Below are 13,279 nucleotides of genomic sequence, written 5' to 3' on the forward strand. Positions count from 1 at the left end.
ATCAGGACACAAGCACATTTTGTCGCTGGTGCCTAAGAAGTTCTCTTTCCAGCACCCTGTCCCCAGCTTCGTGTCCATATCCCTATCGAAGCCCCTGCCAAAAGATGGCACCATCCTATGTTCTAATCCTTGGGGAGTTTGCTCCTAGTTGGCTCATAATGAATGCTTTCTTATTGGTTGGAACTCACGTTAAACATTAATAAGAATGGTTGCAATTTATAAAGAACAGCCTAGGGCCAGGGATTTAGCTCAGTGGTTCTGGTGCCTGCCTCGCAAGCACAAGGTCCAGAGTTCGATCTCCGGTACCAACAAAAACCCAAAAAACTAAAGAACATCCTAAAGACTGAAAAGCATCCAACAAAATAAATTTACCTCTAATGGTATAACTGGCTTTTTTGTGAGCATCCAGAAAAATATTCCCTGATCATTTTTAACAAAATCATTCAAGGAAACAGACTACTTGGTTCAGATTTGAACTAAAAACATTTCCCTATACAGTAGATAAATGCTTGCAAAAATTTCCTACTGGTAAGTTCAGTAATTCTTGTAATTGTTTTAGGTTGAGTTAATTTAAGAAACTGCTTTCCTTGCAAAATGATCACAAATCACCTTCTATGTGGGAAAAACACATTATGGATAAATTAAGATAAAAAGTGTATGAATTCTATGTATAAAAAGTAAAATTCTGCTCCAGGTAAAGACAAATGAGAGTACATTAAAAAAAAAAATCAGTAAACCAGTAGTAAGCCAACAGTCCTTGCCCAGTTTAAATTATTATTGACACAGTAACTGTATCTCCCTCAAAAGGTGTTGCTAAGCAATCTTGCGTCAAACTTCAGAGTGGAAAAGGAAGCCTTGAAATAGACTCTAAACCTCTGCTATTCGAAGTGTAGTCCACAGACCTGCAACAACAGCTTGTTAGAAAAGCTGAACTTCAGCCTCCCCCAGACCTACAGAACCAGACTGCAGATTTTAACAAGATCCCTAAGGGTGCATGTACAAATCTGAGAAGCACTGCTTTACCCCACAAAGATGAGCAGAGCCCCATCTAGGTCAGATAGACAGGAACACACCTTGATGGCTTAGTTTATCACAGTTTATCTGATGTGGGCTTGGCTTTACAGAAGACACAGGGGCCAGAGATGTATGAAATTGAATTTTAACAAAATGTACTTAGAGTAAGTTAGGAAGGGCACTATTAAAGGTTACACAGAGTAAAATCTTTTGTTAAAGAATCACATGTCATTTTTTCCATGAAGTCCTGATTGATACACACGATATATTCTCAAAACTATGTGGTGATCCTGCATAGTGAGCTCACTGGATTTGGGTTTCCTGCATGAATAACTTATAAAACAAATCCCAGGAGATCACTGGGTCCTCCTTTCAACTCGTTAACTCTCCTTGGTCATATAAAAGGCAAAGTCACTCCTTGCTTTTATGCCCTTGCTTAGGTGGGTCACTGACACAAAAGCTCTCTACTTCTTCAATCTAAAGCCACACTTTTAGTTTGTCCAAGTCCCAACTGCCTGCAAGAATTAACCTTCTTCTCCTTCTCCTTTTAAGTCTTTCCTGCTTCTCTGGAGAGGACCCTCTCCCCTCCTTGAAGCTGGGAATGATTTCTATGGGATTTCGACCTTAGACTATAGTTATTTATAGGTGTGTCAGTCTCCTGCAAGCTGGTAACGCTTTTGCAGTTCAAATGTCTCAATATGAAGCTGTAAGTTGCCCTTCTAGAACTCTGACCAGTGGTTTTCATTCACCGGATCCTTTAGATGTGACTACAACTGTCTTTCAGTTTTACCCTACATAAGCCTTACTCATTTGTTCAATTAAATTTTTATTGCATGCCTATCCCCTAAGTTTACTGGCTTCCAAATGATAGATTTCCAAACACTTGAAACGGCAAGGCGGTGGCCAAATCTCCAGGACAACAGCAATGCTGCTCCTGACACTTCACTCCACGTTCCTCTGCGCCTATTTCCATTTGCTATCTCTACAAGAACAGAATTCAAGAGTCAGCAGTGCACTGACTGGTACAGAGGACAATCCTTTGCTTGGACCCTTGGATTCCTATAAAACTTTCTGAGAACTTCCTGGTTTCCTTGATAGCTGAGTCATTAAGCCACACTGGGCATTCAGTCAAAGCTCCTCATTTTTTTTTACAATTGACCTAAAGCCATACTGTGCCTCCTTGTGATACAGACTTGTATGGCGGATCCTCTGAAGTTGAGGACAGGACTTTACATGTGTTTATTCCTCTTCAACATAACTCAGTAATCATAAATGTAACATTCAGTGATTCACTTTTTTTTTCCTGAGTTTGGATCATATCTCCAAACGCATCAGTAAGGTCCTACTCTTTGTCACTCAATCCCCCTCATAAAAGCCAAATACACTGCTTGTTGAATATATAAAGGCACTGAAAGAAATTCATCTGAGGAACCAACCTAGAGGTGTCCTTAAAATTAGTTTCAACCTGTAACCTTCCACAGACCAGTAAATCATAATAAAATATTATTTATACACTGCCAGTTATGTAATGGGGATTATAGCCAGGCCTTTAGAGATGGCACCGCATAGTAATGCTTGCAGCCGCGCCATGAGCCTGGTACTGTTATCCCCAATTTACGGAAAAACAGACTCAGTGAAATGAAGAAACTTGAGCGATGGTACATAATTAGTGGAAGAAAAGTCAAGATGGAGTGTTACTCTGTTATTCCAAAGCCATGTGCTTTCTAGGGGACCCAGACTCTTCCCATGATAGGTCAGAGGCTGTGGGATCGCAGGCCCCCACTCCATCCTGACGTGGCTAGAAATCTGAGGAAAGCCCAGCCTGAATACTGAGGATGGGCAGCACCTCGGTTCACCTCCAGACAGTTGTGACAGCTTTTACCACTCAGCCTGAGAAACGCTGATCTGATGGTGAACGATGCCACCTACTGACTCACATGCCCTCAGCAGCAGCCTGTATCAAACAGCGTTAGGCTGTTTAAGCCAAATTGTCAATGCCAACACCATAAGATTCTGTCCAGCTATGGTAATTAGTCTATGATAGAACAGCACTTTCACAAAACCACAGCAGTTTCTAATTACACTCAATTGAACATTAACTTTCATAACTGAAGTGTTCAGACTACAGTGAAGTTACATTTTTGTTAATTTTAATTCTGCAAAACAGAACTAATTCAATATGAAGACGATCTCACTTCTTGTGCAAAATTTGAAATAATCTAAGTTGCTCAAATTTTAAAAATTCATCAAAAACACAATTTTAAAAACTGTCCACTCCACTGACGTATGTTACGGATTACAGCCAGATGTTCCCCCAAAGTCTCATGTACTCATAGGTGGGGCTTCTGAAAGATGGTCGAATCATGGGGGTCCTACAGGTAAATACCATCTTAGGAGGTAGGGTCTTGTGGGAAGAGGCAAGTCACTTGTGACTTGGAAAGGTGTAACCTCCTCCCTGGTTCTTCCCTTTTCTCTCTGCTTCCTGGGTACCATGAGGATTTCCTCTGCTCCTGCCCTTCCACCATGCCTTCCTGCCTCGGAGTCAGTCGACTAAAACTATGAACTAAAAATGTGAGCCAAAATAAACTTCTCTAAATTGTGGGTGCTGGGCATTGTGTGTCTCAGTGTTGAGAAGATGACTAAAACAGCTGGTAAACAAAAAGTATCAGTCATCCCTTCAGTATCATGTCCTTCACTCTAGGAACTTAGGAGCCTTGGGTCTTCTACAATGTTTCTGGTACAAATTTTGCTGTTACTAGATGTACTCCTGGTTCCTTATACAGTAATTTTATGTCTAACACCATCTAAGCCTTTACTAAATGTTGAGAAGTCTAGTGTTTACAAAGCTGCCACCAAATCAGTAATTATGAGACAAAGGTTAAAGGTAATAAATCTTTTGAAAAAAGCCTAATGACCTCCCTGGTATGCTGTACTATTCATTTAGATTAAAGGAATCTGAAAAATACTACAGACAATACTCAGAAATAAAAAGCAACACCATAGCAAAAGCATTATCATGGATGTAGAGGTAGTATGGCTTCTGAAAGTTCATGCCTAGCTCATTTCACATTTATTCCTAAGGAAAAATATTCTTCGCGTTTATGTATCTATTCAATTGAGACTTCTTTTTGGAAATGTCATCAACAGAGAAATAACACAGGAGTTAAAGGAATACGTTAGAAGGTGCTTTTCTATTGACTACACTCCTTTTCCTCTCCATGATAATGACTTCCAAGGCAGGGTACTAGGAGGCAAGAAGGGAGTCTGGAAAGAGGTGGGAAGACTGAAAATGTCTCCAGCTAACTGAAGATAGAAATTGCTGTAATCCAAGAAGCAATCGCCTTCTCCACCTCTAGCTTACTGGACTTGGCCAACCTTAAGAAGAACACACAGCCTTGAGTAGGATTTAGACTCGGGCCCTGATCCTCAAGCAATAAACCTAGTCTTTAGATATGAGAGGTTTTGTGTTCTTTTTAAACCATGAGCTGCCACTCATTTAGGTCACAAAAGAATTTTTTAAAAAGGAATCAGGATAGGGGCCAGGGATTTAGCTCAGTGGTTTCACCGCCTGCTGTGCAAGCGCAAGGACCCAAGTTCGATCCCCGGTACCAAAAAAATAAAAAGGAGTGCTTACCATGGCTGGGTCAAAATAAAGTGAGCCTTGATGTTTTTAAAAAAAAAAAAGGAATCAGGATAGGGGCTGAGGATTTAGCTCAGTGGTTCCGCCACCTGCCTCGCAAGCGCAAGAACCTGAGCTCGATCCCCAGTACCAAAAAAAAAAATCTTGGAAAAAAAAAGGAAACAGGATAAAATAAGGAAAAGAACATATTTGGAGCACATATGTTTTGAGTGGCAAGGCAAATTTATGTTTGCTGTGGACCGGGAATCACTGCCTTAGGTAACAGCTAGTCCTGCCGCTTACCATTACGGAGGAAGTGTTTCCCCATCAAGCCCTCCTAGGCAGCATCTCGGTAACCAGAAGATCTAGTAATCCCTTGTAACTGCTGGCCTAGTAAAAAGAATCATGTGACCTTGAAGAGATCTCAGAACAGTCCAACATATTATTATGGGTCCAAGTAAAGTAATGATTCATTGTACTGTTCTCCTCTGGTTAGTAATAAATACTAGATACCTACTGTTTCCATAGTATGCTGACATTACTTTCAGAATCAAATAGATTTTCAACATTAAACATTCAACCAAAACCACTAAATGAATGCAAATGTAAGTTAGATCTTCTCCAATGTCTAAAAACTAAATGGTATTTTTAAAAGGTATTTTTCAAAGGTAAAATGAGATATGCACCTGAGTTCAAGTTGAAAGGATATCAGGAAAATATAATATGAACCAAGTCATAAATATCCAAAATATGGAACTTAGTAGAAAGACTGTGGGTATGTATACAAGGTTCTTATATCCGACCAAGAACCTAAAAGAAAAAGGATGGGAATAAGGTATTAGTGAAATAAGGTGTTAGTATGACTCACGTTAATTTCAGTTCAAAGTCCTCCTAAGTAATAATGATAGTAATAATAAGAATAATGGTAACTGCAGCAACAGCAATAGCTTTCGCTTCCTGAGTGCTCATTATATGTCACTGTCATTATCACATTTTTCACATAAGAAAACCAAAATACAATGGCGCTCAAGGAACTTATGTTATTTCATTCACAATAACTTAATGTATATTTTCAATGAATCTTCTGCATTTCTATTAAGACACACCATTCTGTAGCTCTTTTTTGCACAGCACATTTTTAAACATTCTGAAATACAAAAGTTTACACACTTGGAGATTCACTTTCACATTTTTACAAGCTTTTTCCAGAGATTACTTATATGTGTATGAATATATATAATTTAAGCACTTTCGTCCGTAATAAACCCAAGAAGCAGTCACTATGAGAAAAGACACAAAGGCTAAAAGTGAAACTAGTTTTCACAACACTAACGAACTCACTTGGGCCACAGGCAACTCAAAATATCTTAATACTGTAATTTCAAAATTTAAGAAATCTTTCACGTCAAATACTCAATATAGTCACCTTATGAATGAGTATAGTTTACCTGTATACATTGTAAAATTTAGACCAGAAAACACAATGCTTAGGAGTGAGTACAAAGGGTTTGTAAAAAGCTATCGGGACCACGACCATAATGAGGACAGAATTCCATTTGAGAGAGACTAGAGTCTAACCTCAGGCACTTACACGCTGCCGGAACAGGCCAAATGGAGTCCATGCAAACTCCAGAACATGGCCTAAGATTTTGTGGTAAAAACCACATTTGGCCTTATCAGGTACATGTAGTGAACTGAATATCTAATTCGTAAGTGTCTACTGCTTCTACCTGACAACTTCCGGCAGGCACCATGTGTATGGCAAGCTAGGTCAATAAACAACTGCCCCAGTTTGCAGCTGCTTAGGACCCTAAAACTGGGACTCTACAGAGGAGCGGGAGTGGGACAGAAATCGGGCAGTCTGGGTAAGAATGACAAATGCATCCGACTCCCACTGAATCATGCCTGTGTCAAGCATGCCACAGAAGCCCGTAGCTAGCTCTCTTCAAAATCAGAATCCAAACTTTTCATTTAATTTTTTTTATTGCTTGGGTTTGACCTAAAATAACAAAACAAAATCTCCAGTCGAGTAGGTATTACCAACCCCTGCTTTCTCTCTGAAAAAAAAAAAGCAATTCCTGGTGATTTAGCTTAAAATCTATTCAGAAACCAAGGCAATTCAATTGGTGGGCAATAATTTGTGTTGTTGTTTTGAGACAGGGAGGGGGCTCACTAGGTTCCAAGCTGACTTTCAAACTTGCCATGGAGACCAGGTCGACCCTGAACTTGTAACTGTTCTGTCTCAAACGCCCAAGTGCTAGGATTATGGGCATGCATGCTTGGCTCAAAATGAATATTTTCAAGTTACAAGTTTTCTGAATAACAGACAATTTTAGATATATTGCTATTTTCAGAAATGTGAGCTTTTACTTTACATTTAAATATGAATGTGGTTGTATCCAACTATTCAGGTCTTAGATGACCAAATAATCAGATTCCTGTAATACTTTGCTTTCCCTCATGACAAAAGTGGTGCATGTCTATTCCAGAAAAGGCTGACAGGCCAAAGAAGGGTTTAGTAATACTCAGAATACTCATAATCACACCCTCCAGGAGCAACACTGTATTTCCTTTCAGATTCTTTCTATGGGTCTTCATCGTCACATTTTTTTTCCATTCAGTGAATGAAAGTGTTCTAGAGCAGAGCTAAGTCTCTCACTTTTCTGGGCCTCACAATTCGGCACGTGAGTGCTGTGAAGACAAATAAAGCAGGCAGTACAGCGGAGTCACTCAGGGACGGCCGCCTGGGGAGGTGAGATGCGAGCCCAGCTATGCAAAGACAGTGTCAGCACGCTTCAGGCTAGGACACTCGCAGGAGCCAACCGCCGACTGCGGGGGTAAGCAGGGAGAAGACAGAAACTCGTCTGCCTTGACTGCTGGGGCTGGGGAGCAAAACTGTACGACTGAAGTCCAGAGAGCAGTTTGGAGGCTGTGGCCGGGGTGCCTATTGAGCAGATGGACAGAGGTGGACCAACTGAGGCAGAAGAGGAATGCTCGGAATGGGCTAGGAATGGGGAGAGGGGAGAGGGAAGAACCAACGGTGACACCCTTACTCGCGTGAGGAACTGGATGCCGTTTCACTGCCATAGGGAAGCAGGAGAGTTTGGGCCATGAAATGGTCACTACGTGTCAGCCATTGTCCTGAGCATTTATGTGTATCAAGCGCAAGGCAGGAATTATCACAACAGCTATCCTTGTTTTATAGATGAAGAAACCCAGGCAAGGAAAGCAGCTTGCTCAAGATCAGATGGCCACGTGTTAAAATCCAGGCAGTCTGGCTCCTCACTATTAACTATATATAATCATGGTAAGTGTTTTCCTAAAAATAGGGCCTTACCATATTTACTATTTCCTGGCCTCCTCCATTTTAATTAGGTCATTTTAATTAAAAATCATTGACAGTAGCGAATCACTGTGGTACACACCTGCAGTGTCAGTACTTTGGGAGAAGGAGGCAGAAGTATTACAAATTCAAGCCCAGCCTGGGCAACATAGTGAACCTGGTCTCAAAATAAAAAATAAAAGGGCTGGGGATGTGGTTGGTGTGAAGTCCCTGGGCTCCATCTCCAGTACTAGGCGAAAAAAATCATTAAGAGCAAAAACAACTAGCTCAAAATGAATTTAGAACTTAAAAAAAGAAAAGCAAAAAATTTCTGAAAAATGGGCAAAAATGCTTAAAGAGGTAGAATGGTTACAAAGGTGTTCTCATCATTCAACAAAACTAACAATTCAAACAGTGACCCAGGATATTGATTTTCTACCAGTTCTCAATTTAAGCAAATTACTGAGTCGAGCAATTTGCTTACAATCAAAAAATATGTTACCAAAGTCCTTTTCTCCCCACCCTGTGGATGTTGTTATGTGGTTAAGAAATATTTATAGCCCAATAAAAATCTGTGATTCCAGCTAATCAACAAGAGAAATAAGCAATTACATTGGAAAGGGAATAACCCACCTTGGAAAATTAATATACACACCTTGGAAACAAAGATGTCAGAAAAAGCAATGTTACTAGAAGACATCCTTTTAAGAGCCAAGAATCTGAATTGAAGTCCAGTATGTATCCAACAGCCCACATGGTAATCACAGAGAGTATCAGCAGCAGGAAGAGCTATTAAGAGATTCAGAATTTTAGAACTTTATGAGTTTTCACCTAAGTATGTAATGATAATTAGTTGAGTTCAAGAATTACTTCTTTAGTAAATAATAATAACAGCATAATTAAGTTTTTTTTCAAAACTGCAGATTGATAAAGTTGAAATCTGAGCAATTCACACATCTTTAAAACAATCTTTTAAAAACTGTACATTTCATAAAATGTTAAACATATTGTATTTCGTTATTCTTCCCCCTAAGAAATTGTGATCTTTTATAGAGTTAATAAAACTAAAATTTTGTGCTCACTTCAGCAGCACATATACTAAAACTAAAATTTAAAAAAATAATTTCTTTGAAATGATATTCTATATCAGAAACCACAAAGCAAGCTAAGCAAACTGCACAAAAATCAATATACCCAAGACGGAATACAGGGACTAGAAGAGCTCCAACCTAGGTACCAGATAGTGCCACTCCCCAATAAAGAAGGCTACAAGGAAAAATTATGCAAAAACATGAGCTTGGTTTGAGGTATGCAGATTTTTAAATCCTTCAGGACATCCAGGAGGTATCCAGAATTCAGTTAAGAAAGCAAGTCTACCACTTGCAAAGATGAGATTTGTCAGAACACTGGTGGTGAAATCATGAGTGAACAACATCCTACAGATATGTGCAGTAGAAAAGGCAGAATCTTGGCCAATACAAACTTTCAAGGTTAGGAACAAAGCTAGGTCTCCAAAGGTAACCAGAAAGAAAGGCAGGAGGAAAACCCAGGGAAAGGCAGGTTTCAGGAGAAGCCAGGAAAGAGTTTCAAGCAGGGAGTGGCTTTTGATGCCAAATATCCCAAGGAAGTCAAAGACTGAAATATGTCCTTGGGATTCTAATAATTCATGTTTCTTTTGATGAAGTTAAAAGAATGAAAGTTCTCTGAACCAACAGTGTGTCTGCAGGGAAACTATGTTCCACACTTGTGCAATGCAGTCCTTTAACCATAAGACATGAGGCCTTGAAAACAAGCAGGACTTTATAATAACAAAGAGAAAAAACATGTATTTTGCCCTAAATCCTTCCATTTTTGTTTCTGGAAGGCATATCTAGGAGTGGAAAATCTCAAATGATATCAATTCTTATTTCTTTAGTGACATAAAATAAGCAAGCTCAGCTTTGTACAAAAAAAGTAAACTCAGACTCTACAAACAATATAGTCTCAGAACTGAAGTAAGAATTAAGTAAGCGGGCTGGGGATTTAGTGGTGCCACGCAAGGTCCTAAGTTTGATCCCCGGTGTAAAAAAAAAAAATTAAATAAGGATCTCAAAATCCCAGATTCAACACTCTTCTGGATGAGGCACACTACTTATTCATTCAACATGTATTTGATGGAAGGCACTATGCTACGTGCTTGGTACACACTGAGGAATTTTAGCTCTTTCTCTATTGAGCTTAAATTTTAACTGGGAAGATAAATGTATCAAGTGAATTTGATGGCAGAGTATATAAAAAGCTGAACCACACAGAACCTTGAAGGCCATTGTAAGGACTTTGCTTTTACTCTGGGAAAAATGGGGAGACATCATAGGAATTTGAGCAGATGAGTGATAATAGCCAACTTATATTTTCAAAGAGTCATCCACTGGACTGACACAGCATGGCAGGAGCAGTGAGAAGGGTCAGATACCGGATAGAAGTCAAGGGCAGAACTGGGCTACATGTCTTTCTAGCTAACTTGATAAGCGGTATGATTGAGAAAAGTCGACTTGCTTCCTGTTGAGAAGAGGAAGGCTTAGCCAGGGTGGGAAAGAAATCAGGCAATGAGGGGTTCAGTTTTGACTCGTTATGTGAGAGCTGTCTACTGGACCCTGCATAGGATGAGTCAAGTTGGTAACTGCACTTATAAGGCTGGAAAGCTCTGGATTGCAGAAATAAACGCGGGAATTATCAATCTGTAGATGCCACTTAGGGAACGAAGAGAAGTTCAAGGACAAAATCCTTGGAGATCTTACCAATAAGAAAAGGGTTAAAAGTAGAGAAGGTGACAAAGGAGACTGAGGAGTACCCTTACTATTCCTCCTCTTTCACATACCTAACTATGAAACAGGTCTAGCATTCATAGTGACCCTCTACTTAGAAAACCACTATCTGTTAATTTAGAATCACTCTGAAGCTATAATTACTAATTTTTATTAGATGAGATGTTTGTGGAATCAATCCAAGACAATCTGAATTATATTCACTACTGTTACTTAAATTTTGTTAGTCATTTATAAGAACAAGCTGATCTTCCTAACTTTTTCTATTAATCAGTTCACTTTAAAGTTTAGAACATTCTTCAGAGGAATTGCTAAGTTCAAAAAATGGAGAAAATTTGGATTTCATCTCTCAAAATTGCAGATGTTTTATTTTATGAAGAGACATAATAAGCCTGAAGTTTCAACATTGTTTAAAAATCTACTCTTTATGATTTGAAGAAAACATTTTGAAAGTTATTATTTTCCTTTTGAGAACAAAATTTAATAAGGAAAACTTCCATAAGAAAGGCGTCTATAAAATGTCTTGCAACAATGTGTTTTTCATTTTGCTTCTCCAAGAATCAAAATCATTTGCATTTCCATTCACTCATTAAATAAATGTGGAAGTAGATTATAATATCCACAAGGTAACGTAGCTTTACAGCCACCATCTAGGTGAGAACAGTGCTAAATATACAACGAAATGCTAAATTTCCAAATCTGGGTTGTGAAGGACATAAGGAAAATACAATCAGTAGATACAATGCATCACAAAGCTAACTTTCTGATTTGCCCTAAAATTTAAGACAAATGAACCAAACATTCCAATATCCCATGGAATAGGCCCAATATGAAAATACCTCGCATTTCTGCAGCCACCTCCAAAGTTTGAACTTTTGGTTGGCTCTCATTTTGGCTTCTGTTTTTAGCATGTGAATAATGAGCTGATTTTTGTTGTGCAGAGCCATATCAAGAGGTGTTTCTCCCTTAAAAAGAAAAGTTCGATTATATTGTTGGTATATTATGGGTGTTTGATATTTTTCTCCAGAATCACAGACTAAACCCATTTATTCTAAAGACAGCTATTGATACTGTTTATATTTAACTTGTTAAATCAAAACAAATACATTGCCTTTTTTTTGCAGTGCTTCATGCACACTAGGCAAGTTCCACCACTGGGCTGCACCTCCTACTCTACACAGCTCAACTTTATGTTAAATTATCAACCCTCCAACTGAAGATATAATAAAATAAAGGAGATAACTACCTGGCCATACCTTAACATTTCGGATATCCAAGCTAGAACCAGCTTCCAAAAGTTTATCAACTGCATTAACATTTCCTGATGTAATTGCCCAGTGGAGTGGAGTGTTTTGGTGTGTTTTATCACCAACGTTGAGAGAAGGGTTAAACTTTAAAAGAAATCCAGTTGGTTCTGGTCTATCTCAAAATTAAAAAAAAAATACCAAGAGGCATTAACAGGGATGAAGATTTAAGGAGTGAATACAACTAATGTATCTTCTGAACATACGAATCAATTAATCAATCAGTAAGTATCCCAAACAACTAAGGAATTTCTTTGTGAAGAATTCTACTCTAGGAATTAATAAGAGAGATTATGAAAAAAAAGACCTATTAAATGATAGTCTGCTATAAACATAATTTAGACATTAATACAGAAGACTAAGAAAAAACTTACTTTCATGTTACTCTTGGTTAACATTTTTTTTAAATTGTGGATTTAACTTTGGCTTATATTAAATATTATACTATTTGCTCAATTAACAACTAAATATATAATGTTATATTTCAGCAGCTAATCCAAAAGCTAACTTTACATTTTCTCTTCAATTGATTATTAAATAATGCAAGTACAAATACAGGTTGAGTATCCTTTATCCAAAACACTTGGGGCCAGAAATGTTTCTGATTTTGGATATTTTTTTGTTTTAGTATCTGCACATACATAATGAGATATTTTGGGGACTGGACACCAAGTCTAAACATGAAATCCATTTATGATTCGTATTCACCTTATAACATAGCCTGAAGTTCTATTTTTAATAATTTTGTGCAAGGAACAACTTGTAGCATCCTAAAATACCTGCACATATTAGAAAGCTATGGACTAGAGGACAGAATTTAGTAAAATATGTTCACTTTCCCATCTATTCCTTCCCTTCTTTCATGACTGCCTAAGAGATTCTTTCAATAAACACAAAATTCTAATTAATAACTCTGTCAAGAACTTAGAGAATATACCTGACTTCAGAGCACCAAAGACAAAATACTTTCTACCAAAATTTTACCCCTACCCCCACCCCTCTAGGAAAAAAGGAAACAGCATTAAAATGAACTCTGTTCCTAGAAGAAGTCACATGGAACAGAAGAATGAGAGATTCGGTACAAAGGTGGAAATAAACCAAACCGACAGCAAAAACTGCAGCCTGCATTTGCACAGATGAATACCAGATACTGGACTACCTGATTGTCATTAAGTATATATACTTATACATGATGCAGAAAAACTTAAATATGTGT

The 13,279-nt window shown here is 38.3% G+C and overlaps 1 protein-coding gene across 7 annotated transcripts in view; it reads right to left on the minus strand.

Moving 5' to 3' along the window:
- Zdhhc13 (zDHHC palmitoyltransferase 13) overlaps positions 1-13,279 on the minus strand; it is a 52,251-nt gene that overhangs the window by 13,967 nt on the left and 25,005 nt on the right. For 4 of the 7 annotated variants that reach the window (XR_015451417.1, XM_087211550.1, XM_087211549.1 and 1 more), the window contains exons 7-10: positions 12,016-12,178; positions 11,599-11,724; positions 8,611-8,744; positions 5,339-5,443 (exon numbers count right to left, since the gene is read on the minus strand). Coding sequence is in view for 6 of the 7 variants with exons in the window: in XM_087211550.1 (XP_087067676.1) it covers positions 5,339-5,443; positions 8,611-8,744; positions 11,599-11,724; positions 12,016-12,178 (528 nt within the window). In the remaining variant the exon portion in view is untranslated. The remainder of the gene's footprint in view (positions 1-5,338; positions 5,444-8,610; positions 8,745-11,598; positions 11,725-12,015; positions 12,179-13,279) is intronic. The other 3 variants (XM_004851543.4, XM_004851544.4, XM_021263912.2) reach the window with 1 other exon arrangement.

Source organism: Heterocephalus glaber, unplaced genomic scaffold (genome assembly GCF_053883595.1).
Source record: "Heterocephalus glaber isolate CG9 unplaced genomic scaffold, H.glaber_assembly_v1.0 deba00001428, whole genome shotgun sequence".
Lineage (NCBI taxonomy): Eukaryota > Metazoa > Chordata > Mammalia > Rodentia > Bathyergidae > Heterocephalus > Heterocephalus glaber.